This window comes from Jaculus jaculus, chromosome 8, assembly GCF_020740685.1.
Source record: "Jaculus jaculus isolate mJacJac1 chromosome 8, mJacJac1.mat.Y.cur, whole genome shotgun sequence".
Lineage (NCBI taxonomy): Eukaryota > Metazoa > Chordata > Mammalia > Rodentia > Dipodidae > Jaculus > Jaculus jaculus.
The window spans coordinates 98,020,439-98,048,107 of record NC_059109.1 but is presented as its reverse complement, the minus strand read 5'-3'; the positions used below and the strand labels follow the sequence as shown (position 1 = coordinate 98,048,107).

At 43.7% G+C, this 27,669-nt stretch overlaps 1 protein-coding gene across 6 annotated transcripts in view; it reads left to right on the top strand.

The window, feature by feature from the left end:
- The first annotated feature begins 9,968 nt into the window (after positions 1-9,968).
- Positions 9,969-27,669, top strand: part of Kif16b (kinesin family member 16B) — a 303,646-nt gene continuing 285,945 nt past the window's right edge. For all 6 annotated transcript variants that reach the window (XM_004661532.2, XM_045156259.1, XM_045156258.1 and 3 more), the window contains exon 1: positions 9,969-10,092. In XM_004661532.2, coding sequence (XP_004661589.2) covers positions 10,046-10,092 — 47 coding nt within the window. In that variant the 5' untranslated portion in view covers positions 9,969-10,045. The remainder of the gene's footprint in view (positions 10,093-27,669) is intronic.

Genomic DNA, 27,669 nt, shown 5'->3' with positions numbered 1-27,669 from the left:
AAGGTTGCATTCTCTAGCAAATTTCTGGGTGTGATCATTTGTTTACCTTTCCCTAGAATCCTAGGAGTGCTTGTGATGGATGTACTCTTGAAAGGAGAAGCTGGAGGAATGTTTCATTTCTGAGCACAGAACACACTTTTACATAATGGTGATAGAAGAATGCTCTTCAGTGCTGTAAAGGTGCCAAAGGAAGTGAGTGAGGAGGTCTGCTTCTCTCTGGAGCACAGCCTGGAAGGGAAGAATCAAGAAGGTATGAGGGGAACTCTGTCTTTCACATCTGTGTGAAAGAAATTAGCCTCAATGTTTGCAGAGCTATATACACACCTCAGAGTTGAACTGAGTGAGCAAAACCATCTCCTGTTAGGATCACTTATATAAGCTTACAATTGTAACCTGGTTGTTCATATATAAATAAATATTGATTTCAAGTCTCCTCTGAAGAAAATAGTACATTCTGTGCTCATGTTATGCAGCTTCAATACTCTGTGCCATGTAACATGGCTCTGATACAATAGCAATGCCAACTACTGGTGAGAAGATGGAGCAACTTAACTGTGTGTGGGATTGCATATCAATACTATCAGTACCAGAGAGGACAGGATAGAAGAATCCCAAATTTGAGGCCAGCCTGGTTTAAATAGCAAACCAAGGGCTGGTTTTAGAGCTCAGTGATAGAACACTTGCCCAGCATGTGCAAAGCCTTAGATTCCATCTCTAGCAAAACACACACACATACGCATGCACACACACACACATGGACTACTAAAATTCTCATACATTGATGATTGCTGTAAGGGATGCAAGATAGTACATCTTACTCTAGGGAATGGTTTTGCATTTTAAAATAGATCAAGAAATTCTACTCCCCCAAACCCAGGCTTACATAAAACCCAGTATGTGAACATTTATAATGGTTTTATTCATAATTGCTCACAAGTAAAAATAAGGCAAATGCCCTTTAACTGGTGAATGGGTAAACAGATTGTGGCATAATTCAATATTCAGTAACAGAAGGATCCATGGGTATATTCAACAACATGGATGGATTTCAAATGTATTAAGCAAGCCCAATCTCCAAAAGTCATATATAACTCCATTTACATGAAATTCTAGGAAAAAACAAACTATGGGAATGAACACAGAAAGCACACTGTTGACTGCCAGGGGATGGACACAGAAGAAAGGGCTTACAAAGGGCCTAGGGGATTTTTGGAGGATGGCAGGAACTTTGTATATCTTGATTATTGGTAACCATGCATCTGTTTGCATTTACCAAAATTTATATAAGTGGGGCTTGGAAAATGACTCATCAGTTAAATTCACTTGTCTGTAAAGCCTGCTGGCCCAGGTTCAATTCCCCAGTGCTCATGAGAAGCCATAACAGATATGCAAAGTGGTGCATGTATTTGGAGTTTGTTTATGGTGGCAAAAGGCCCTGATGCAGCCATATTCTTTCTCTCCTTCTCTCTCTCTCTAATAAATAAAATATGTTTTACAACTTACAGAAGAATACCCTAAGAGCTGTGGTTATTAAAATTGTGTCTGAAATAGCACCTCTATGAACCTGAGCTTAAATAAAATACCTTTACCTCAAAGGAATCTCACCTGGGTCATGGTTACCCCATTAGAACTATGGGTTGAATGGGGTCTGTCACCACAAAGTTTACATTGAAGTCCAATTCCTCAAGGCAGCATTGTTGGAAAGTGGAGTTCAGTGAGAGTTGCTTGGGTCATGGTGGTGAGATTTTCATGAATAGATGATTGATGCACTCTTGCAGGTGTGAGCTATCCGTCTCACAGACCTAGAGACTTCCTGCAGAGAGGGTTAGAGTGCAGTATGTTTATTTTGTGTGCTGAATGTTCTTGTTGTCCCTTTGCTTTTTTCCATACATTTGAGCAGTATGAGACCCTCATTGGAAGCTAAGCTGATGCTGACTATGTCCTTGGACATTCTTTGTGAAGTAGAATAATCCTTTATTCTTTGTAAATTATCTAGTCTAATATATTCTGTTATAGTAACACACAATGGACCAAGACAAATATATGAAACCATTTTCCAGTTGTTCAATAAATATTTCTGTACTTTATGTGGCCCACTGAATGCATTTTATATCATATTAAAAAATCAAGAAGGAAAATGCTCTTATGTAGTTTATAACTGCATTTTATATCATATTAAAAAATCAAGAAGGAAAATGTTCTTATGTAGTTTATAACTGAGGGAAGGGTGGAGAGAGGACGAGAATGAGATGCTGAGAAAGGGGATAACTCAGCGAGGTGTAGTGGTGCACACCTTTAATCCCAGCACTTAGGAGGCAGAGGAAGGAAGATTTCTGTGAGTTTGAAACCAGCCTGAGACTACATAATGAATTTCAGGCCAGCCTGTGCTAGAGTAAGACCCTAACTCAAGAAAGAAAAGAAAAAACTGAAACAGGACAACTCTACAACTCTGTTGGAATTGGCGGGACATTGACAATGGTGCTCAGTAATTGTAAGAAGGAATGCAGAATTATACCACACTCAAGGCAAGTGTCTTGTACAAGTAACTTTAGCCCTGTGTATTAATCTGCATGTGTATGTTATTTTTCTTCTCTCATTATTCAGTCTCGCTTCTTACAGCTACTACTCTGTTTCTAGCAATTTCTTCAACTTTCCAACGCATCTCTGCTAAGGAGAAAGCTCTTATAACCTTGGGAAAATTTCCACAGAGTTTTCACCTGGAAGATTTTTTGTGTGAGTCACACATGTATTCATAAGACTCACTAGCTGGAAAGAAGAAGGGGTTCAGTGAAGGGGAATAGGAGAAGAGTACAAAGGAAGATAGTAGGCAGAGATTATGATCAGGGTACATTCTGTATAAATGTGGAAGTTATCAATAAAAAGTTTTTAAAAGTCTCACTATCCAGGAGATTGCAATCATCACGGATCTCCTCACAGTGACTTTGAAATATCCCATTTTGAAGGGACACTCCTTTCCAGTCTTTAAATGATTTCGAAACGTAATTTTCTGGGGCAGGTACAGTGAACCATAAGCACTCCATGACCTCATTATCAAGTCATCTGCACAAGGTCAATTGATTTGGATGATGTCGGTTCAGTTAATCCTTCCCTGGAGTGCACTGGGACAGAGTCCCATTTACTTATTTTATACAGAATGCAAACAGCTATAGCTCCTATGCATTCTGGCTTTCTCCTTGGAAAAATGCAGAAGCCTGAATGTATGCCCATTCCCTCCTGGCCATTTACCACACTCACATGAGAGCATGTGGGCCTCCCTTTGACATGCATGCCAGTACATGCATGACCTCTGGTTTTAGGGAAGGAATGCCTAAACACAAACGGGAATATAAGATATTTTCTGATAGGAGTACTGTTGAATAGGAAGAGAGAATTTACTTCTAGGTTGTAAGTCACTCAGCTTTTTGGTATCTGTCTCTGGAGTACTCATTGTTAAGTGGAAGCCCACTTAACCTGCTGCAGTCAAACCTGGACTTGATCCCAGAACTACAAAATGAGATCTTGGTTTGTAGTGTCTATCAGGAGCCTGAGGGCTTGCTTTGCTGTGAATGGACTGTCCACCATCCATCCGTTATTCCCTCTTTTGTCCCAGGAATGCAATTAGACAAGTTACTTGGAACTGTGACTTCAGCAATCGTACTCAAGGTTTAAACCAACATAGAGTGGGTGAACAGGGTGAAGGCTTAATCACATGAAATAGATGAACAAAGTATTTTGAATCTTGGCTTAGTGTTGCATTGTAGCATTTGTCTTCTTATGTAGAGAGAGCACAAATTACTATCCTGTCATCTTCTACATTGTATTGAATTACCAATACAATCAGAATCAGCACTTCTGGAAAGTGCTGATGGCCTAGTTTGTACTTGTTTGTGTTAATCAATGTTAATTAAAAAGTGAACACGGGGGTTAACAAATTCTAATGGGCTTCATTAAGCTTGACAGTAACAAATGGCACAACCTCTATGTTATGGACCAGTTAAAGGAACAAAAACCAGAGAAAATAGACCAGAAATCATCATGTAGAAATTCACACTTATACTAGCTACAGAAACAGAGGAGTTTAATGACTTTATTGGTTTTGCTAATTGTCAAGTTAAATATTTACAAAGCTGACATTACTATGAAGTTAGAGACATGTTCTTTATCCTTAATATGATTGGAGGATAGATAAAGAAAAATAAGTTTTAAAATGTCCCTTTACATCAAGGCAGCTGATGTAAGAGGATGCTGACTTCCAGGCCAGCCTCCACTACTTAGCAAGAGATTGTCTCAGGAAAAAAAAAGTCCAGCGAGTCATATATGAATAAAGCCAATCATGTTTCAGAGTGTGCTGAAGAGGAAGCAATGACTGTGTGTTAGTGAACTTGAGAGGACTAAGAAGGTAGAACTCAAGGAACGAACTGGGAGGAGAGGAGAGAAGACATTTTTGTGGCATGAGCAGCAAAGCCCAGGTCTGGAGTGGGAATGTACTTGTGTGCTCAGAGAGCATTCATGCGCCCATGAACCTGCCTCACTCACTGACTTAAGCTCCACAGATAGGTGATGAAAGCAGCTTTCACAGTCACTTTGCTTGGGTTTCCTCTAGTGTAAAGTAACAAACTACCATGAAGATTCAGAGTTGCCAGCTACAACTATGAAGATCTTTGAGCAGGACCCCAACCATGTAGGTGCTCTTATGCCACTTATATTTTTACATGATTTTAAAAGGCTTATGAATCCCCCCCTTTTTTTCATATGAGATGGTATGTAGTCAGATGTGAGCAATAATTCACACACCTTGGATCCAGTGGATTGAACAACAACCATCCACTGACTGTTCATACCTCTATAGTCAGAATGGTGTTTCTGCTGGTCTGCTTGGCTTTAGTTATTGGGGGCCCCGCTCATGGGATAAATGGTCTGAGATGACTTACATACACATTTGGTGCTTGATGAGTTCTAGGCCGCAGTTCTGAGTCAGCATTCAGTTAGTGGGCCTGGGTTTGCCCATATGACTATAGCTGGGTTCACATGAGTTTGGAAGGATGCTAGGCCTCTTGAGACTGAGGTTTGGAAATCATTTGAAGTCAGTTTTGTTGCACCATATGGGCCAAAGCAAGCCACAGTCAGCTGTACTGAAGAGAAAATAGGATAGTGCCTCTTACAGTTAAGAGGAGCTGCAGGAACACACTGCGAGGCAAGAGTACAAGGCAGGGAATAATGTATAATTATTTGTAGTTTTTGGTGCTGGGGATAGAACTGAAGGTCTTGGATATTCTAGGCAAGAGCCTTATCAAAGAGCTATATTCCTAACCTTTGTAACTATTTTTAAACTTCTCATGCTCCTTCAAGTAAAGAGGCTTTCTCACTATTAAAGGAATAGGCCATGTTTTCCCAACTCAGAATGTTTATTCAAGGTATTTCTTCTGTCTTGGAAGTACCTTTCTTATCCATCTTGGCATTTCAAATTCTGTCCTTCCTGCAAGACCCACTTCCAGAGCACACATATCCATGAAACTCTTCCCTTTTTTTTTCAATAAATGTTTTCTCACCCGTAAGAAGTTGAAATGCTGCTACTGACTCTATTAAGTCCATCAATTCTGACCTATTTGTGACCATTGGTATAGTTCTATGCAGTTGAGAGCAATCTTTTTCATCTTAGTATATAAATTACTATAATTTAGGGTGATCGTTTCTATTAAGTTGAATCTACTGTGATTTCTTCATTCACTTTGCTGTAAAAGAAAGCTGGTATTCAAGACTACCTGCTTGCAGCTTTACTGAAATTACTAAGTATGATGTGTGTGTGTGTGTGTGTGTGTGTGTGTGTGTGTGTGTGATTACCTCATAGTTACTTTGGAGGGTAGGTTTTCTCTCAGATCCCCAAATAAACTTTTCAAACTATCATTTCTTTTGAAGTTTAGAATGTTAGGACATTTTAAGATTCCTTAAGTTTTCTGGCTTGAGAATGAAAGCAGCTGGATTTGGGTTCAGTATCTATCTTTTCCATCTCTGATATTACTATCCATTTTCATAAAAGCAGAAGTGTACTTATTTTTGTTTATTGGTTCACTGCACCTCTGCTAAATTGAACTGTAGCCCCCTTGTGAAAGGCACCCCCATAAGGAGATATTAAGGATATTGTGTGAGGAAGGCTTGTAGTGATTGCTGACACATGGGATATGTCAAGTGTATCTTAGGTCTTTATATAAATGTGTCCAACTGCTTATCAACTATTTTTTAAAAAACATCATGTGTGTGAGACAGTAAATCAATTTTATTCCCTAGGAGCTAGAAAGTAAAATAATGTAGCTAATGGAAACCTGGTATTTTTCTTCTGATAATAGTATTTCCAGATGACCTGAAATGTTTTGAAGTGTAGTCAGCATTCTATTGTAGTGCTTTCTCACTTTTAAACGAAGATGCTAAGGCACAGGGACTTTAAATCACTGAAAAGTATTTGGAAATAGTATGATTGTGAAAAACCCAGGAAAAAGTCAACAATAAAATTAAACAGAATGTAAGACCAAAACAAATAGACCAGAACCATACACCCAGACACGTAAATACATACATACATACATGTATGCTTCCATGAATTACTGGTGATAAGGTTAATGCTCTGTTCTTATCTAATGCTATTTGGGTTTCAACTCAGGTCTCAACCTCTTCTTCTTTTTCTCATTTTTCATCACAAAATTCAACATTTATTTGAAAGATAGAAATGTCTTTTAACTGAATTTATAAATTTTAGGTTCTTAATTATTTTATATGTGTCAAGGTCCCTTTGGATAGTGTAGTGAAGTCAAGTTTCAGAAGAACATTTAAAGAGCATAAAATAAAATCAATCAGATTCAAGGAACAACTATCTAAATATTAGCAAAATGTAATAGAATCATATATGTATTTGAATTAAATAACAAGTTCTAGTGGCAGCCCAATGATTAACATAATTTCTATGTCACAATGAATATAAGAACAATTTGAGAGAATTATCCCAGTTCTAATTAAGGTATTTATTTATTTATTTGAGAGAGAGAATGGGCATACTAGGGCTTCTAGCCAATGCAAATGACCTCCAGACACTTAGGCCATCTTGTGTATCTGGATTGTACCTGTACTAGAGAACTGAACCTGGGTCCTTAGGCTTTGCAAGCAAGCACTTTAATTGCTAAGCCATCTCTCCAGCCCCCATTTCTAACTTAGAATTAAGATATCTGTGATTTCTAGTGGTATCAAAATCTCAGATGTCACTAACATACATTTTACCTTGACATGACTAAAGACGTAATTTTTTTTTCCCCTCATACAAGTTTCTTTGACCTTATAATAGAGTGGTTACTTATCTCTTCTTAGTCTCTTTCCTTCTGCCAGGAGTCCCACCCACACTGATGCTGGGCTTAGCCATGTGATTACCTTTGGGCAATGGGACATCAATCAGTATACTTGATTTTCACTGAAGCTTTTGCCTTGATGTTCTCTTCTAGTAGACTGTTTTGCTAAAGTGGGGTCCAACTAGCCTTTTTGAAGATGACAAAGAGAAGGAGCTACCAGCTCATGCTTCACTCAGACCTACTAAACAAGAAGCTGCACTTTTACAAGATCCCCAGGCCATTTCTATAAGCATTCTAAATTTGCAAGGTCTGTTAAAGCATGCGCATTAACTTTGGGAAGATGGGCAAGCCCCTAATCTCACACCTTCCCTTTCAGACACGTATTTCTCTCTCTGCACCTCCCCCCACCCCCCAAAGTGCCCATCCAGTCAGGTCTGTGGCTAGAAGAAATCTTACTGCCTGTTATTTAAAATCTGCATGCATGCTGTTTGAGGTCTATTGTCCCGCTGCAATGGTTGGATCCGCAGTTTTGTGTCCAATTAACTCACAGGAAGACGGCGGAGGGGGGACGGGAGGAAGAGGGCTCATAAACACGTGTAGGCTCCTGGAAATAACGAGCAGAACTTCCTAAAGAGCCTCACAGCAAAACCCAAACCAACACAAACTCCGGACACAGAACATCCCAGTCACCAGTAAACTAGGACGCCTTCTAAAAATATTGATACCGGTGTCCTTAAGAATTAGGCGGGCTGGGCGGGCTTGTCCCACGCCCGGGTGCTCAGAGCAGAGACCCCGCACAGGAGGGGGCTGCCAGCTGGGGTGACGACAGCATAGTTTGTCCCCACGCAGCTCCCATATAAGGCGGGCCCCGCCCCTGCCCGCGGCCGACACGCTGCTCTGCTCGCTCTCAGGCGTACAGGCCACTGCTACTGCGCATGCTCATCCGGCTCCCCACGTCCAGTCGTCTGCCCTCGAGTTTTCCCGTCTCCCTGTGGTGGAACCTGCACCCCTATCTCTGTCAGCAAAGGGGAGACACCTAGGCTTTGGGGACCCGAGCAAAGGGTTCTCTACGTCTCTGTGTCTAGCCTAGGAAGATAAGGAGTTGAGCATGTCTGGTCTGAGGGGACATGTTGGCAGGCGCATCCCTCTCACTTCCTGCGTTGTCTAAACCCATGGAGTTCTGAGTGGCTTGGTAACGCAGACCTGAGGACTCACACACAGTTCGTGTTGGAGCTGGGGCTCACATCTAGGAGCCCCGCCTTGGCTCCCTGAAGGGTGTGAGTCTGAGGAGGCATTACAGCTTAGCTTCCTGGATGTCCTGGGAGTGTGCATACCAGCTGGGACATGGAGGATGTGAGGGCAGAAGGTTCCTTTGTGGCCCCATTAGGGATCACAGGTCACAGGACCTGGCCTTAAGGGCAAAGCTGTGTATTCAGTGTACCTATCTCTCAACCAGCTCCAAGTCGCAGGGCCTAGAGCCAGGGCCTAGGGCTGGTCTGGGCTACAAGTGCTGATCTAACCTGAAAGGTTTAGGAGGAGGACAGAGTTCATGTGGCCACAGATAATCTTGTGGCTTATAAACCTGTGGTGTGTGTGTGTAAGAATTCATGAGGGCAGGGCTGAAATCAATTTACATTCTGTTGGAGAGGAAAGCTGAGTACAAAGAAGCCCACTGATGCTAGAGGCTTAAACTCCTAAAGAAGATAATGGATATCTTCACCTCTGGTTCCCTAATGATTAAAACTAATCTTGCTAGGGCCTGAGAGATGGCTTAGCCCTTGAGGTGCTTGCCTGCGAAGCCTAAAGAAGGACCCAGGTTTTATTCCCCAGGACCCACATAAGCTAGATACACAAGTTGGCGCAAGTGTCTGGAGTTCATTTGTAGCGGCTGGAGGCCCTGGCGCGTCTTCTCTCTCTCTCAATATATAAATATAAAACTAAACTTGCTGAACTCTCACAACAATGCAAAGACTCTTCCTTTAGATCTGATTCCAGTCGATCGATATCTTCCTGCCTACATTTAAAACATCCAGGATGCTTTCTGTTTTCTGGCTACCCTAAATTGCGGAGTCCAGAACACCAGGACCTTTATAAAGGAGCGAGAAGGCCCTAGTAGAGCCCGCCACTAAGGAACCGCGATCCACTGCACGTCCGTTTGCTCTCCTTTGTAAAAAAGTGCACGAAGCCGGCAGCTTGTCCATTTTTACAGAGGAGCAAACTGAATTAGGCCAGGGGCTCCTTCGTGGTTGAGAACCCTATTTTCGGTCATCCATCCCCCCGATTATGGCCCTTGCTCTGGACCCAAATGCATAGAGCCTCTTTTCTCTTCCGGGCTTGGCTTCTCGGGGTCTGAGGCTGGGTTAAACTTTCCAGCAAGGATCCGCGGCCGGTCCCCCTTGACCCTCGGGCAGTGCAGGGCTGGGAGGAGCTCGGGGCGTGGCCTCCCGGGGACGCGGCCCCGCCCCGGCCCCGCCCCTCCGCGCCGCAGGCCGCAGCCAAATCCCGGTGCGCGGATCTCGCGGGCGGGAGCCGCTCTGGGCATGCTCAGTGGCCCCGCAGGTGGGGCCGCCCGGAGAGTCCAGGTCGGCGGCCGCCGAGGGGCGGGGGCGAGCGGGAAGTGGGCGGGGGCCGCGGGCGCAGCGGCTGCAGTGGCGGCGGGCTGCTGTGGGACGCTGGCCTGCTGGAAGCCCACGCGGGCCCGGCCGGGATGAGCCATGGCATCGGTCAAGGTGGCCGTGAGGGTCCGGCCCATGAATCGCAGGTGAGTGGGGCCGTCCGTCCCCCCCCACCCCCCGGCCCAGGTCACAACGCCGCCCTGGGGCAGCCAGTCTCCAGCTCCTCTCCTGGGCCCGCGTGGATTTAAGGGTTGGGGACAAACTCCTAACCCCGCCAGGCCCTGGCGGCCTGGAGGATTTGGTGCTTTGCTGTTCCTTCCCTGCTGTCCTGGAAGGGGACCCTTGGAGGGAGGCCGCGTGTGAGGCCAGACCGATGTCCCTAAACTATACTCGTCCCAGTAGTGAACTTTTGCTTGTTTGCCCCTTAAAAAGCACCTTGCGGGCCACTTCCGTGAAGGTGTAAACATCGTTGGGGGAACATAGGAGTGATGTTGGGGCCTCCGTGAGCTGTCAGGCACGCCCCTCATTTGTGCCAACGCAGAAGTTCTTACTGAACCGTGCTTCTTGTAAAGCTAGGGATGATTTTTGAGCTCCTGAATGTGGACCCTTAACATCTGTAACTTAGCAGTTCTTAATTTGAGGTTAAAGTAAGGAATGAGGAAACTTTGACAAAGTTTTGGCTCCTAGGGAAAAAAAGTCTAGGACGTTTTTACACGTGTTTGCAATAATGCTGATGTTGAGGGGATGAACTGAGAGCACATTTAGAATGTAATCTTATGTTTATACAAAATAATGCTTTTCAGACCGGTTCTGCTCACTTTGCAGAATAATCTGTACTTTCTTTTCAATGACTTCTTTATAACCAACCACTTTAGAAAGATAAATTAACAAAGTTGCTTTTCAAGTGGATTTAACTTTAACAAATGAAGTACACGTAGATGGGATGCCCTCCAAGTTGACGGGCACAGTTCACGCAAAGCCATTTGTTTTTATTGATGTTTGTACTGAGTTCTTGGACATTTGACTTACCATATGGCCTTTCTTCCTTAGTCATACTGTCAGCTTATGGAGGTCAGTATTGGATGATTCTGACAGCTGACTACTGCTTTAGAAGATCACAAAATCAAGATATTTTATTTGACTCACCTGAATTTATTTTTCTCTTGCAACTTGGCCATCATCCTCATGTGTAACCACTGAATTCCAGTCATTTTTAGAAATCACTGTAATTGTGTGTGTGTTTCAAATTATTTCTAAGATTTTAGGGAAGAAGTTTGACAAGTTTGATTTCTTGTCTGTTTGGCTTTTTTTTCTTTTTTTGTAAATCCTTGAAGCATATTTCTTTGTACACTCAGCCATATAAGAAAAACAGATCCCAAAGTCACTTAGATGATTTTAAAGTATATTTCTTTATAATGGATTTACATATACACAACTTTTCTTTTTTGGGAAATATAGAAAATAATATTTAATAATAAAACATTTATTAAGCATTTATCAAATGCACCACATTGTGCCAGGCATTATTTGGTGTAGAAGGTGAGTGAGGGCTGGTAAGTGTCTTCTAGGAGCCCCACTTCCTGGTGAGGGTGGGTTATATACTAACATGGGGGTGGGTGGGAGCTGTGAGTTCACTGCCTTGTGCAAACAGGCCAGGAGCTTCATGGAAGGACGACAGGAAGCTAGTCCAGAGGTAAGGGCCAGTGGTGGAAGTTGGAAGGTGGGATCAATACACCTAGACAGTTCGCTGATAGAATTGGTAAGATCAGGCAGCTCATTGGAGTGAAGGGAGAAGGGAAAGAACAGAGTCATTAGCTTTAATTGATGCGCACACTGGTGGAAACGTTTGGGAGGGTGGATGGTGAAGATGGTCATTTTTTTATTTTTTCCAGCCATGCAGAGTTAATGAAGTGCAGAAAGTGTCAGTAACCAGCTCTGCCCAGTAAAGAATGAGCACTGGGCACATGGGGACCTTGGTCTGTGGTGTGTGGGAAGGAAGCCATCCATCTTTTTGTTGGAGGTGTTCAGCATCTGGTTAAGGTTTTAGATGCTTCCAGGATTGTTATATGGAAATCTGTGGATGAGAATGGGAGTCAGGAGCGGACACTGGCTATGCCTCGCACTAGGATTCTAGGGAGAAGGAGGGCTCGCTGCCAATGGAGGAGAACCATCAGAGAGTGTTAAGACAGGGGGAAGAGTCCCCTGAAGACCATGGTGCCTCTTTGTGTCAAATGTTTATCAGCATGAGATGATGAGAATACAGCAATTTCAGGAGAGTCAACCATTGAGAAGTTGGCAAGGAAGTAGAATGAGGTATGCAAATTCAACCAACACTTCTTGATGTATTTCATAAGGCGTGCAAATCGTAATGATGATTAGAAGCAAGAGTGTACTATTGAAATGGGCAAGCTTGAAATGAGTATCACTTGCTGGTAAAAGAGTGGCAAAACAGGCACTTTTGGGTTTGTCATGGAAGCATAAAGAATCAAAACCTGTCAAGCATTCATGCTATCAAGATTGGAAATCCTTCCTTGCTATGGCAACCTCTTTGTAAAAGTTTAATACATTTGTTGTGGTTCTGTCATCAATATGGATGTATAAGGATGCTTGTTACACCATTGTGGTAACCAAAACAGAAGTCATAAATGACTGGGGTATGGAAACATGGGGAACTGTTAAAATTATCCACTTAAGTATCATTTGGTGGAATGCTATGCAGCACTTAAAAAGAGTGCATGAATCTTAACTCCAAGTTAGGAGGTTGAGAAAAGCAAGATACCCACATGAGTACACATGTAGTACAGTGGGCTAGAGTTGTGTGTGCGTGTTGAAGAACTGTACACACACACAGAGCTATCCCTGTGTAGAATGATTCACAAAGAGCCTAAAGAGGAAGACTGGTGGCAAAGATGGAAAGGTTTTCTCTCTTCCCTTTTACTATTTGAATTTTCACATTGCTCATGCATAGTTTTACAATTAATGATTAAAAACTTATTTAAAAATTATCTAGTGCCTTTGGCATTGGGAAAAATTTGATTTGGTGGTTGGAGACAGCTGAAGGAAGTTTTTTGTGGTTATTTAAAGTCAATGTTTAGGGAGGGGTGTTTCAGTCTAACTAGCACATAGGAGTACAGGGGCCTGGGGAGAAGTGAGGGTGCTGCTGTGGCCTGACTGCCGGAGTCTCCAGCTTACAGCTTTTGCAGTACTTTGTCCTGGGTACATAGAACACAAGTACTTCCAGGATTTGATGAGATTGTTTTTCTGGCCTCATGTCTTATGTGGCAGAAGTAGTCATTCCAGATGCAGAAAAAGTGATCTTTTTGCACCTGGATAATAGAATAATTGCTGTGTTCCTGACTCTCTGGCAGGGGTGGAAACTCTTTTCAAAGTTTTTAATATGTTTTATTTTTAGTAATTTATTTGAGAGAGGAAAGAAGCTGGGGGTGGGGAGAGGGGGGGAGAAGGAAAAAGGGGGAGAGGGAGAAAATGGGCATGCCAGGGCTTCCAGCCACTGCAAATGAACTCTAGATGTGTGCGCCACCTTGCGCATTTGGCTTAAGTGGGTCTTGGGGAATCGAACTGAGGTCCTTTGGCTTTGCAGGCAAGCGCCTTAACCACTAATCCATCTCTCCAGCCCTTTGCAAAGATTTTTAACAGGTAGAGACTTAAACTGTTATGCTATTTTATAGACTGGATAGCAGGGCCCAAGTCCATGTGGGGTGCTATGACAAAATACCATAACCTGGGTGTCTTGAAAACCACAGACACTTACTTCTTATGGTTCTTTATGCTAGCAAGTCCAGGCTCAAGGTGCTGGCAGGTAGGAGTCTGAGGAAGGCACCCTTGATGAGTCTGCACATGCTGGAATGGGCAGATTCCCTTGTGCCTAATGGGACTCTGATCTCATTTGAGAGGGCTCTGCCTTTTGACTTACTTACCACAGGCCCCAGCTCTTAATGCTGTCTCACTGAGGGTTAGATTTTAGCATTCAGAGTATAGGGGCACAGACATTCAGACCATGGCACAGTTAACTTATCCAGAAGCATAGCTGTGCCTCTTAAAATGAGTATTAACATAAACTTAATTTTGTTCATAATTTTTTTGAGGTAAGCCAAACAGACTAGCCATTTTGTGTGTGTTGGGGGGTGGGGGGGTGGAGGGTACACCAGGGCCTCCAGCCACGTGTGCCACCTTGCACGCTTGCATCACCTTGTGCATCTGGCTTACATGTAACCTGAGGAGTCAGGCATGAGTCCTTAGGCTTCATAGTCAAGTGCCTTAACTACTAATCCATCTCTTTAGTCCTTGATCATAATTTTTATAGGCAAAAGTTTAACATTTTGGATAATATTGTACATCTTTTCCTTTGTGACTTCCACTGTTCTTCTGATTTCACTTTTCTTTATTTTTAGAGGTTCTAACATTTTTCCTTTGAAAAGACAGTAAGGTGGAGGAGGTGGCTCATACCTGTAATTCTCACAGTATGGATGCTGAGGCCAGCTTGGGCTACAGAGTGAGACTAACATCCTTAGCTCTCTGTATACTTTTAATTTTGAGATTGTGTCTCACGTTTTTTTATTTCCAGCAGGTTGCCCAGGGTGGCCTATAATTCAGGCTGGTCTTGAACTTGTGATCTTCCTTATTCATATTCCCAAATAGATAGGATGACAGACCCATGCCTCCAAGCTAAATTCCTTCCTTGGCTTTTGATGAAAACACTAGATCCTTCAGGACCTGCTAGTGTTAAGAGGGTCCTAGTCTTCTGGATTAAAATTTTGGTTGTCATTTATGAATCAGACAAATTTGAGCAAGCATTAATTATCATAAGCCTCAGTTTTTATGTCTCTAAGATGGTACTTCTCTATATCTTGTTGTAAAACAACATTCTACTAAATGTTTTTGACAGTTCACAATGAGAAATACATTTTATATTGTAGCTCTGCACATGATAAAAAGGATTCACAAGGTATTTGCACATATTATATGCAATTCATTCTTGCATGTTCTATTCCTGCCTTTTCTAATTCATTAAGAGTGCCAGTCTTAGATGACTACATTGATTTCAGGAGGATTAATGAGTTGCAGTTTTCAGTGTGGAACACACAGCATAGGGTTCATATGATGGAGAACATGAAGACCAGCCCCCCACCCTCCATGCAGCCAGGCATAGCCGGGGCTTCACAAAGATTGATTGTTGTGGGGTTGGGTGTGACTGAGAGGTAAGCACTTGCCTAGCACGAGCAAGTACCCCAATCCCACCCCAGGACCACACATAAAAGCGGAATGGGGGCAAGGAAGAGGGAAAAGATGGTACCAACACATGACATATCCATACAAAGTATGTTAATAACAAAAAATTTACCTACAATTAATTACGAGTATCTCTAGAGTTTAATGATTGTAACTTTATTCAAAGAACAAGCATAAGAAAAGGATTTTACCAAAGTATTTACCAAGTGCTGGCCCTATGCCAGCTTTTTGGCCTGCCTGGTAACATGCTGTCTAAGGCAGGTAAGCCCCTTTCTTCCTGATTTTCATTTCAGCCTCATGACTCTCAAGTTCAAAAGAGGAGGAGAAGAAACAGGGCCAGTGGTATGTTGGTTGGGATCAATACCTTTAGGGTACTGTGAGGTCTTCCCCTTTCAAGATCTAGGTGAGGTCAAACAGGGTCAGTGTTCAAGGTTTGTGATAATGGCAGATGCGTCTTGGACAAGGATGGGGAGATACCTGTGCAGAGCCCATGATAGGCCCATGCACATCTCTGTACTTTGGCAACCACCTTTCTTCCTCTCACGAAATGACAGTGATTGACCCAGGTCCCCTTCTCCCCCCCAACTGTATTTGAGACAGCATTTTATATATCCTCGGCTGGCCTTAAATTTGCTATATATCAGAGAATGACCTTCAACTTCTGATCCTCCTGCCTCTACCTCCTGAGTGAGTGCCATGACTAGAGGTGAGTGCCACCATACCTGATTTATGTGGCATTTAACCCAGGGATTCATGTGTGCTAGGAAAATGCTGTGAGCCTATGGTCTTCACAGGTCACCTGGGCCCAGCCAGCTTTGCTTCTGAACGAACACTTGTTGCTTCAGGACCCTGCTGGTCTACTTGCTGAGGAGGCACAGCCAGCCACCCATAGCAGTCCAATCCTTATGCAGTTGCAGTAGAACCCCTAGGAACCCTAGGGCTTTGGGGGAGAGGTCTCCGTGGTGTTTAGACAAGGAGGTGGAGCTTGAATTTCACCCTGCATGGGAATCACCAGGGACCAAGTACAGTAACTGGTAAGTGGTAAGTGCTGGGTGGATGCTCATTACCAGCCCATTCAACAGATAAAAGAACAGAAGGCCAGATACTGAATCACTCTGACCCTGGACCCCCAAGGCACATGGAGCTAGAAATTGAACTGTTCAGTCTTATTCCTACTTCTTGAACTTCTGTTATCAGATGACTTAGATGAGAGGAGGAGGGGGATGGCTGGGAGGCAGGAACAAGTAAGTTGTATTCGATTTTATCTTGAGAATTGTTGGAGAGGCAGCAGGCAGGTGGTTTGCTGTGAGGGCTTTTGTTTGTTGAGTGTAAGGTCTTGTGCTGCCTAGTAACATCGATGTTCAAATGTTGTCAATTTGAACTTAAAATAAGAATTTTTTTAGTCATACAAGGGACTTCTAAAGTCACATGTTTAACAGCTTATATGCAGAGCATGTCTGTTGTGGAACATTCTGCTGGGTGGTGACACTGGAGAGCAGGGTTTGAACCCAGCTTCCCCCTCCTTGTTTTGTACCTGGGTTCTTCACTGCTCCATGCTTCAGTTTCTCCACCGAGAAAATGGAGTCTAATCAGGAGCACTTCACCAGCGCAGATAGCAAGGGAATGAGTATGACCACTGGAAATAACTAATGGTTTTCAAACAAGGCTGTGATTTGACAATTTGTGTTTTCAGAAGTCTCATCTAATAGTGTAAATAATAACAGGATCACTAGCACAGTGTCATATCTACTGCATTCCAGATGATCTGTGAAGTGCTTTTTGTAGAGCCTAATGCACTAGCTTACTCTGGCATCACAGCCTAAGGCTGAGTGCAGTATCCCCAGTGCACACTACCAGTGCAAGGTGATCCGAGAAAGACTTGTGAGCTGGCTATCAATAGGGTTGGAGTTACGGCAGGATAAGGCAGAGCACAGGACAGACCTTACCAAGAAAACCCCAAAGAACCTGTCACTGTCTTTTCTCTATCTTTATTTTATTTTTCACTTTTTTTTTCTGTGCTGGGGATTGAACCCAGGACCTTCCATATACTAGGCATGTATATACTCCACCACTGAGCCATGCCTGAAGCCCCTCTCTCTCTCTCTCTCTCTCTCTCTCTCTCTCTCTCTTTTTTTTTTTTTTGTGAAAGTAGCACATGCTGACATAAGGCATGTGTGGTGGTTTGGACTGGATCAGATGTCCTCTATAAACTCATGTGTTTTGAATACTTGGTACCCAGATGGTGGCAGTTTGAGAGGTGGAGCCTTGCTGAAGGAATTGTGTTGTTGGGACCGGGCTTAAGGGTGTCATAGCCAGTTTCTCCTGGCTAGAGTTAGCTCATTCTTCTGCTGCTGTGGCAGAGATGATGTCCACCCTCTGACTATCATATTTCCATCATCAGGAAGCTTCGAAGTTTCTCTTAGTAACTGCAAACCAAAATGAATCCTTTCCTCTCTTCAGCTGATTGGGTCGAGTGTTTTGTCCTAGCAATGTGAAGGTAACCACAGCATTGTTTTATCCATAAAAATGTGCCAAAGAAGGTAAGTTGTAAATCACATGTGATTCCATGAACTGGAGCTGCCTACTTGCAAACTTTTGATACATTTGAATCTAGTCTTTCTCTCTTGTTAGTATAGGAATGTTTATATGTATAATATCCTAGGTTTTTGTAGCTGCACAGATGACGACAACTAGTTCCTAGGAATCAAAGATGACTAAGGGCTTTGAGGCCATATTAAGGAAAATAATCGCCTTTTTCAAAAGTGAAAATAGGGCAGGGGGCTGGTTGGGGTGGCATTGTGAGTTGATTCAGGGTGCTGGAGATGCGGGCAGCGGGAGCTCTGGTGAATTTCCAGCTCTGCAGTGTCCTTTGCCGGTCAGGCACTGGCAGGTGGTGGTGTCTCGATTGGGCAGAGATGCCGCCTGCAGGGAAGCCACAACAGAAGGAGAAGTAGGGAGCAGCACTTAGAGAGCTGTTCTTCAGGAGGCTGGTCATGTGACCTAGACATTGTTGATTGGACTTCTTCAGACAGTTTCACTTTTCTATAAAACAGTGACTTCCTTTAGTAGCCTAGAAATAGCTGTGGATCATTAAGATTCTTCAAAAAACATTTCTTTCTTTTTTTTTTTTTTAAGGTTTTTTGAGGTAGGGTCTCACTCTAGCTCAGGCTGACCTGGAATTCACTATGGAGTCTCAGGGTGGCCTCGAACTCACGGTGGTCCTCCTACCCCTGCCTCCTGAGTGCTGGGATTAGAGGCGTGCGCCACCACGCCCGGCTTAAAAAAACATTTCTTCAAGTCAAGACTGTATTCATAATAATGCTATGATGATATTTGCTGTTTTTATTTTCACTGTCTCATGAATACAATGCATGGTATGGGTTGAAGCAGACATGCCTCCCAGAACTTTTACTTTTTTATGAGCATACAGTGGAGTTTTTCAGAACCAATGTGTGATGAAATCATGCCTCTGTGGGCTATGCATTATGCTCAAAGCATTTCTCAGTTCTAACTTCTAATATTATAATTTTCCCACAATGTAATGGATGCTAATGAGAATTCTTAGGGCTTCTAAGTACTTAAAATATTTTAGTATTTATTTGCAAGCATAAAAGTGGGGGTTGGGAGAGGATGGGTATACCTAGGCTTCGTGCCACTGCTGATGGAACTCTAGACACATGTGCCACTTTGTGTATCTGGCTTTATCTCGATACTGGAGAATTGAACCAGGACCATCAGACTTTGCAAAAAAGCACTTTTTTTTTTAACCACTGAGCCATTTCTCCAGTTCTACTTTTCATTCAGTTTTGAGACTATAAAAGGGTCCTGAGGTCATGGCATTTGAGACCCACTATTGTCGGGTAATGCTGAGCAGGTTGTTGGAGAGATTAGATGAAGCAATGTAGTATGTTTAGCACACCTCCGTGTGCACAACGAACTTTAAGTCCTAGTGGCTACTATTTCTTATAATCTGCATTGTCACTGGTAGCTACACTCAGGGAGATAGCAGGGGAGTATCAAACAGTGGACAGAGAAGACATAGAAAGAGGAGGGAGGACAGCAGGATAGTAAGACTGACCTACATAGCCTGGGGAAGGGGAGAGCTCTCCAGCATAGGAGTGTGTGGGCCAGGCCCCAGTCTACTGGCAGGTTGGATGGGCCTAGGGTTTAGGGCTCTGCATGGGACTTTGGTGTGGGAAATGCCACTGGCTGTGGGGATCTAACTGGGAGTGTGATTGGTCCTAAAGGTGTGGATGGCACCTGTTGACTGCTCTCCAACTAATGGAGAAAAGAAAGGAGAGAGGATAGGAAGAAGGAGAGAGGGAGGAAGGAAAGAAAGAGCCTGGTTTTCTGTTGTTTGGGCAGAGTTCTGAAGCTCTCCTCTCCCTTGGTTGAACCATATTGCTGGCTGGGATCCCAGATCTCACCTGGGCCTTGCAGAGGACAGGTGTTTTGTTTTAAAAGAGAAAAAGAAACTGGTGGGGGATTGGGAATGCAAACAGAAGGATAAAGGAGGCTAGGAGGGCAGTAAATACAGGAGCGGGCTGAGCAGAGAGGAGCTGTCAGGTGGGAGTTCATTGCTGCTCCTGTAGGAAGGGGGCTGAGCTGCTGTCATCCAGTTCTAGAGTTTCGAGCACATAGGAGTTTTTCTTTCAGGTGGGTTTGCCTAGTAATATGAAGCAAATAGGTAATGATTCTTGGTATACATTATTCAAAGTATCAAGGTGAGAGTATTTTTAAAATGCTGATAGGTGACTCTGAGTATTTCCTGAACATACTTTGGCATTAAAGTTTACTGCAAGCATAGAGACTTTCTATTGAGTATGTGTGTGTATGTGAGTGAGTGAGTGAGTGACAGAGAGAGAGAGAGAGAGAGAGAGAGGGAGAGAGAGAGAGAGAGAGAGAGAGAGAACGTGCTCACAAGTAAGCACACACAGGCTCATCCTAGAAAGAGATTAAGTGTGTGTATTTTGCTGTCTGTCAGAGAAAGATTGAGTGATTATTTATTTACAGTTGCTGGGTGTAAATCACTTAGGTCTGAATTTGGTTTATTTTATACCCATTTATTTTACGATCATGTTTGCAAAGTAGTTTAATAGCCTTTGACTGTTCTTCAGGTTCTGGAATTGGGATGCAGCCATGCAGAAAGCAAGTGTGGCAACTCTAGTTAACCAGCAGCCTCGGGGAAGATAGGACTAGGCTTTATAGTACTCTGCCCCTGACTGAGTACTGAGACTTGGGTTAATTTCCTGACTTTGACACCTTCTGTCAAGCTCAAGTGATGAAAGACAGGCAGGGGAGAGACCCGTCATGGGAAGTCAGTCACGGCTTGCTAGGATTTGCCTACCTTTTGATGTCAGGCACAGAGGAGCTGCCAGCCAGAGCAGAGCCCAGCCTTCCTTCACTCATTCTCACTGGCTCTGGCCTTAATGTTTGTGTTTGGCAGTAGTCACACCATCCATCTCCTCATTTATGATTCATTATTGCTGCCCAGTGGAGAGGAACTGATGACTGCTGTGACCAGCAGTGTCTAGTCATAGACACCTCGTGTACATTTCATTGGGATGTATAGAATTTAGAGTAAATTGCAGAGTTGCTGCTTTCAGTGTAATGATCTTGATAAAATGTCATAAACTTTGGTTTACAGATGGGAAAACTGAGGATCAGAGAAGGATCTCTGTGTGTGTGTGTGTGTGTGTGTGTGTGTGTGCACGCACACACACATTCATGCCTTGGTGCATAAGTGGAGGTCAGAAGACAACCTCAGGGTGTCAGTCTTCACCTTGTTTGTGGAGGCTTTCTAGTTTTGCTGTGGTGAACACCAGACTAGCTGGCCCACCACCTCTGGGGTTCTCCTTACTCCACCTCCCATTGCCATAGGTGCACTATGTACATGCAGGCATATGTGGGTTCCAGCACAGCGAGCACTTTTTTCAGCCGCTGAGCCACTTCTTCAGGCCTTAAAGAAGGACCCTGACCCAGATGACATTTCATCTAGGAAATCCATAACACATCCTTTTGATTTCTTTGGCTAGGAAAAAATTTTTTTTTCTGAATTTCTGCATCCTTAGTAGGCTGCTTGTGTTATTGTGTGCGAAGAAGAGGGCTAGAGAGGAGCCTGGCGAAAGGAGTACAGCTTTCATGCCTTCCCCTTGTATTGAGGTTTATTGCATGTAACTTTATATCCAAGGCACAGTATGAGTGGGGGCAGTATTACATACAACTGGCTGAAGCTCGAGAGAGAGGAGCCAAAATTCCAAGTGAGGGTCTGATGACCCTCCACATCCACTCTTTTTATAGGTCCAGTCTTAAGAGTTGCCTGCTTGTACTCATGGCTGCTTTTGGAGATGCCAGTGGCTTTCATGCTCAGGGGAACTACAACACTTAACTACTAGCACTTTTTTTGTTTGTTTGTTTTTGAGATAGGGTCTTGCTATAGCCCAGGCTGACCTGGAATTCACTATGCAGTCTCAGGCTGGCCTTGAACTCATAGCAGTTCTCCTACCGCTGGCTCCTGAGTGCTAGTTAAGGGGTCAGCCATCATGTCCATCTGCTACTGCCTTTGTTTATTTATTTATTAGGGAGGAAAAGAGGGAGAGAGAGAGAGAAGAGGGAGGGAGGGAGAATGAATGGTTGTGCCAGGGCCTCTAGCCGCTGCAAACAAACTCCAGATGCATGTGCCACCTTGTGCATCTGGCTTACATAGGTCTTGGGGAATCAAACCTGGGTCCTTTGGCTTTGCAGGCAAACACCTTAACTGCTAAGCCATTTCTACAGGCCCTCAGCTACTACTACTTGAAAAAAAGTATTTTGGTTTTTGGTTTTTTCCATGTAGGGTCTCACTGTAGTCCAGGCTGATTGGAACTCACTCTGTAGTTACAGGCTGGCCTTGAACTCATAGCAGTCCTACCTCTGTATCATGCTTGGCCTTTTTTTTTTTTTTAAGAGTTTGTATGTATGTATGTATGTATGTATGTATGTACATATGTATTAGAGAGCATAGAGAAAGGAGCATATAGAGAGAATGGGCACACCAAGGCCTCTAGCCACTTCATTCGAATTCTAGACATGTGTGTCATCTTGTGCATCTGGCTTACATGGGTGCTGGGGAATTGAAACTGGGTCCTTAGGTTTTGCAGGCAAGCACCTTAATTGCTAAGCCATCCCTTCAGCCACCTCTCCCCTCCCCTCCCCTTTGCTGTTACCTACTAATTTTATGACCTCTGGCCCAAAAGACACAAATGTAGTGTTGTAGGTTGGTAGAATGTGATCCTTTATTACCAGAAAATATTGGAATTAATATGCCAATTTTCTTTCTTCTTAGAAGCGGGGGTGGGGGGTGGGGGTGGGCGTTGAGTTGGGGTTCAGACCTCAAGGTCCCAAGAGGTCTGGGGAAGCCCAGAAGAGAATTCTAAACCTTTCAGAGGTTAGATGTTAGAACCTGCCACGAGGAGCTGCTCTTCTGAGCTTGCTTCTTTTGGTCCTTGCGGGAATGTGGGCTCTTGCCTGGATGCACCCGCTGAGTCTTAGTTTCAAGATCTTGGTGATTGGGTTTTCCAGTTTTACTTGAGTTACAGGTGAATGACTTGGTGAGCCTCTCTGAAGAAACTTAAAATCCCTCAGGGAACTTCTAAGAGAAAAATTGTTCAAGGTTTGAAGACTAGCAAAGGAAGTGAAGAAAATGCAGGGAGGAAGTTTTGAAAAGAGGTTGTGGCCCGTTTTCTTCCTTTTCCTAAAGATCTTGTCCTTGTATGAGTGACTGTGGCTTGATCAAATTGAAGAACAATTGGAGGAACATTATCAGCAGTCATGTGCTGGTGTCTGCAGAGATTTACATGAGTGGCTTTTCTTTCTTCATTAAAAAATACTTTGGACTTTTTCAATTTAAAATATTTATAAGTTGCAAAAATAGAATTTTCATGTATTATTCACCCAAATGTGATCATTTTGATTACCTTAACATGTTGATAAAAACCAGAAAAATAGGGCTGGAGAGATGGTTCAGTAGGTAAGAGCACTTGTTGCAGAAGCTCGAGGACCTCCCAGTCAACTCTCAGTACCCATGTAAAAAGCATGGCCACATCTGCTTATGACCCTAACACTGAGGTGGAGGAGACAGGAGGGTGACTGGGGCTCCCTACAAGGTTCTGTGAAAGACTGTCAGGGAAATACGATAGATGAGTTATAGAGAATGTCCAGTGTCTTGTTCTGGCCTCTACTCGTGTGTGCATAGGACATGTGCATATGGCAATTCATGCACACCAAAAAAAAAACCCACTAACTGGACAGTAACACTGATAGAGTATAATTGCTAAAAACCAGCTAGAGTTTGTTTAGATTTCTTTTCTTTTTAAATTTTATTTCTTTATCTGAGAGAGTGACAGAGAATGAGGCAGAGAGAAAGAGGCATGCTAGGGCCTCTAGCTACTGTAGTCAAACTCCAGATGCATGCGTCACCTTGTTCATTTGGCTTACGTGGGTACTGGGGAATCCAACTGGGTCCTTAGGCTTTGCAGGCAAATACCTTAAATGCTTAGCAGTATCTCCATCCCCCTGCTTAGATTTCTTAATTGACCCAGTAAAGCTTTTTATAGAGTACAGGATGCAGTCTAAGATCCTATAGAATATTTAGTTTCATGTAACACAACACTCATCATTAAGCTTTTCTTGTCATTAGAGCCGACTTTGCCTGTTGTGGCTGATCTTATGAGTAAGAATGAATGCCTTTCCTCAGGACTGTACTGTTTTTATTGAAATATAGGCAAGGGCTTCAAGCTGTTGACAAGTTGTAGGACTAACTGTTCCCACAGGTCAAATGACAAGGACATATGTGAAGTCATCCCCAGGTGTGTGGGTAGGGTAGTTACAGGGAGCTGAGGAAAGTCAGGTCTCAGGAGCTGGGTGTCAGCAGAATTATGTTACTATAATGCAGAGACCAAACAGTGTACTTCAGAGTAATTCTCATGTGAAACTCTGAGCAGAGAAGTGCTTACACAGGGCTGGTGCTGAGCCTCTGAGTCAGGGAACTAAAAGGTGTGTGGGGTCTTTTGGAACAAGTTTGCCCACTTGTTTTAGTGCAATAGATACCAAAGAAGTTTCTCTTGTGCTCGTATAAGCAGGCCACTGTTTGGCTACTGGTCAGCAAGCGCCTTTTCTTCCATCTCCCGGAGCCTGTCTGTCTGGGGCCTCACTGTCCTGACTGGCTAACGGAGGGGGTAGAGGTGGCAAGAGAGTGGGGAAGGCACACTTGCTTCTTTGCTGCTTGGATGTGGAAGACACACCTCACAATAGCTCATCCTCCATTGGCGGAAGCTAGTCAGATGGCCATGCATGGATGCAGGGAAGACTGGGAGAAATAGTTCCTGGCTGGGGGTCACTTTCCAGTGATAATTTAGTACCATAAAGGGGAAGTTGTGACTCTTTCTGCCCTCACCCTTCCATCAGCTGGACACCATTCCTACCCCAGATGTGCAGCAGCCTGCTCCTTCCCTCCCTAGAGTTTTGTTCAAACATCACCTCCTCAGTGTGATTTTCCTTAATTAACTCACTGAAAATGGCACCTGTTACCCTTAGCATTCTCTGCTTTTTCTCTTTGTAGCACTCACTACAATTTGGCACCTTGTATATTTTTCTTACTGAATGGTTCATTATTTGATCCCTTCATGAGCACGAGGACTGTTTCTATCTTGTTCTTGGATTATAGTCCTTGTACTTGGCATGTAAACAAATGTTCAAGTGCTGAATGAAAATGGGAACCCAGACTGTTAAAATCCCTAAAATTTCAGATGTTGGCAGAGATTCTGCCTACAACAAACCAGCAGACAGGCTACTGTGCAGGCCAACCCGATCATCTCTGTGGGGGTGATGCAGTCTGCCAGCTGCCAGTCTGGGCCATGGGTAGAACACCAGGTGCCAGGGCCTGAAAGCAGAAGACATGCATTTCCATTCTATGTCTGCCACTTGCTTGTTTCATATTATTCCACTTCTCTGGATCTCAGATCCTTCTGAAACACCTGTGCAATAGTCTCCTTCTTTCCTCTTCCCCTCTCTGCATTATTTTGACAATTAAGCAAGGCAGATGATATGTAAAAGTACCCAGTTATGGTAGATTTTTAATTAATGGTAGCTGGGTTCCTGGATCTGTGTGTCCACTGTGCTAATGGCTAGGAGTTAAGTGCCATGCCTTGCAATTCCAGAAAGCTTCTGGAATGAGGGAATGCTATACCTTGACATTGTAATGTAATCAAGTCTTGCTGTCTCAGAGTGCAGGAACCTGTTCAAAGTTTGGAGATACACTGGTGAGTGGGAGGTATAAAGTAACTGTCCTCGAGAGGTTGCATTCTTGTGCCACCCTCCTAGGTAGAGATCTTTTGTGAGGTACAGACAGGATTTGTTTTTGTGGTGGCCACATAGATGAAGTAAAAGGAGCTGCAGACCCAGCCCAGTGGTCGAGCAGTCGCCTAGTACGTGCAAGGCCCTGAGTTTATTCCCAGCACCAAAAACAAATAAAAAGAAAAGAGAAAATTGACTATAATCATCGATTTAACCTAGCACATACACAATATCATTTCAGCAAGCAAGCAACATGAATTAGTAATGACATATTTAGTATTCTTTCTCTCTCTTTTTTGTCCACTAAGTCTGAAGTCTGGTGTTTTACATCTATGTACAACTAGGTTTCAGTAGCCACGTTTGTCTAGTACCTTCCATAGTGGACAGTGTAGACCTAGTGGGTAAACAATGGGTGACAATGCAGTGATAGAGTCCTGTGGGGGGGAAAAATCAAGCACAATAAAGGGGAGATAACCATAGGTCACGATGGGCAGGGAGCGACTCTGTGCAGGTTGTGTTGATGAAAGTATCTGGGAAGAAAGTTGTAGGCAGAAGTAGGAAGCCCCTAGCAGAAATATGCCTGGAATGTGCATGGATTCAGGGACACCTGTGCCCTCCCTCCAGTGCAGTGAGGCAGGGAGTGTGATGCACATGTAGGGCCTAGTAACCCATTGAAGGAATGTGAGCATGGGCTACCCTTGTTCATTCAGCTTATGTTATCTAAAAGTCAGTTGAGCTGCTGATAGAGAATGGATTCTAAGGGAGTAGATGGGGGACAATTTGAGTACAGGATGTGAATGTATGTGATCATTCATATAGTCCCTCAGCATTTATTGTCCAGAGCATTGTGTTGGGCATTTGGGAACACCATAGCCATGGTTCCTGCCCTCAGGAATCCAGGCCAGCAAGTAAGTGGCCAGAGAAGCAGAGGGACAGGAGGGGAGCCATTTGTTAGGGAGACAGGCATGATGCCCCTTGCCTGTGCTAGTTTTATGCTTGGCTGATCACCAGGCTGGAGTGTCAGTAAGGAGCCTGAACTCAGATGACCTGTAAGTTCCTTCTGGCACTAAGATCAGCAGCTTTTACTCACCTGGCAGAGGACAGCCAATGAAGGTGAGCTGGGGAGATGGGGGTTGATATTATCAGTGCCTGATGAGGTCAGTGGCCTAGTGTTAGGAGGAGGACGAGGATGGGGAGGGAGGGAAATAATAACACTCTAGAGGTAGGTGTTCCCCAAGGGGAGCTTATTTTCAGCATACTGCACCCTGTACTTGCAACAACAGTTTTCAGATTGCCTGTCCTTTCTGGTGACTAATGAAATGAATTAAGGAATCACAAAAGATTTTCCCCATCTATTCCCGGAGTGCTAGTCTTACTGGAGCTGATTTGATTTGATCAGAGTTAGAAGATTTTGCAGCTTTTTAGTTTGCTGTGTTTCCCCTCTTTCTTTTCTGCACTGACCTTTGAGAGGCAGCTAACACTAATAGCAGATAAAGTTGGTGTACTTTTTGTACCACCTTTTCCTTGAAACACACTGTAATTCTTTGGCCCTTACCTGTTTATTTATACATCCATCTAGGAGACATTAAAAGCTTTCTGCATGTGAGAAACTAATTTTTGTCTTTGCACTATGGATTAGTGATTTTTTAAATTTAGGAATGTCACTGCCTTCCTTCTGCTGCCATGTTCAATAGAGTAAAGGGTGCAATATAGGCACACATGTCAAGTTATAGTGAATCAGATCAGTGGGAGCCCAAATCTATAGCCAGAGTGGGATGGGAGGAGAACTTTGAGATCCAGACAACCTCAGTTTGGTGATGAGCAGGTGGCTTATTGGCCATTTGGTCACCCATGCAGTCACTGGGCTGTCACTGAGCCCTTTCTTTAGGCAGGAATGACAAGGGCTTGCTCCTTATCCTTGAGTCATCCTTGCCCTTGTAGGAGCAACAGAAACAAAGCTCCAAAAGTTATCTAAATAATCTCTACATTCAAGGTGGGGTGATGATGTGGGTGGGGAGGGATTGGGGCAGCTTCTTCTGGGGACCAGAGAAACATCCTAGAAGGTGCTGTGACCGAAGGTCCAGAGGTTCTAGATTCTGCCCCACTGTGGTTAGGGGGCTGCACAGTATCCGGAGATGTAG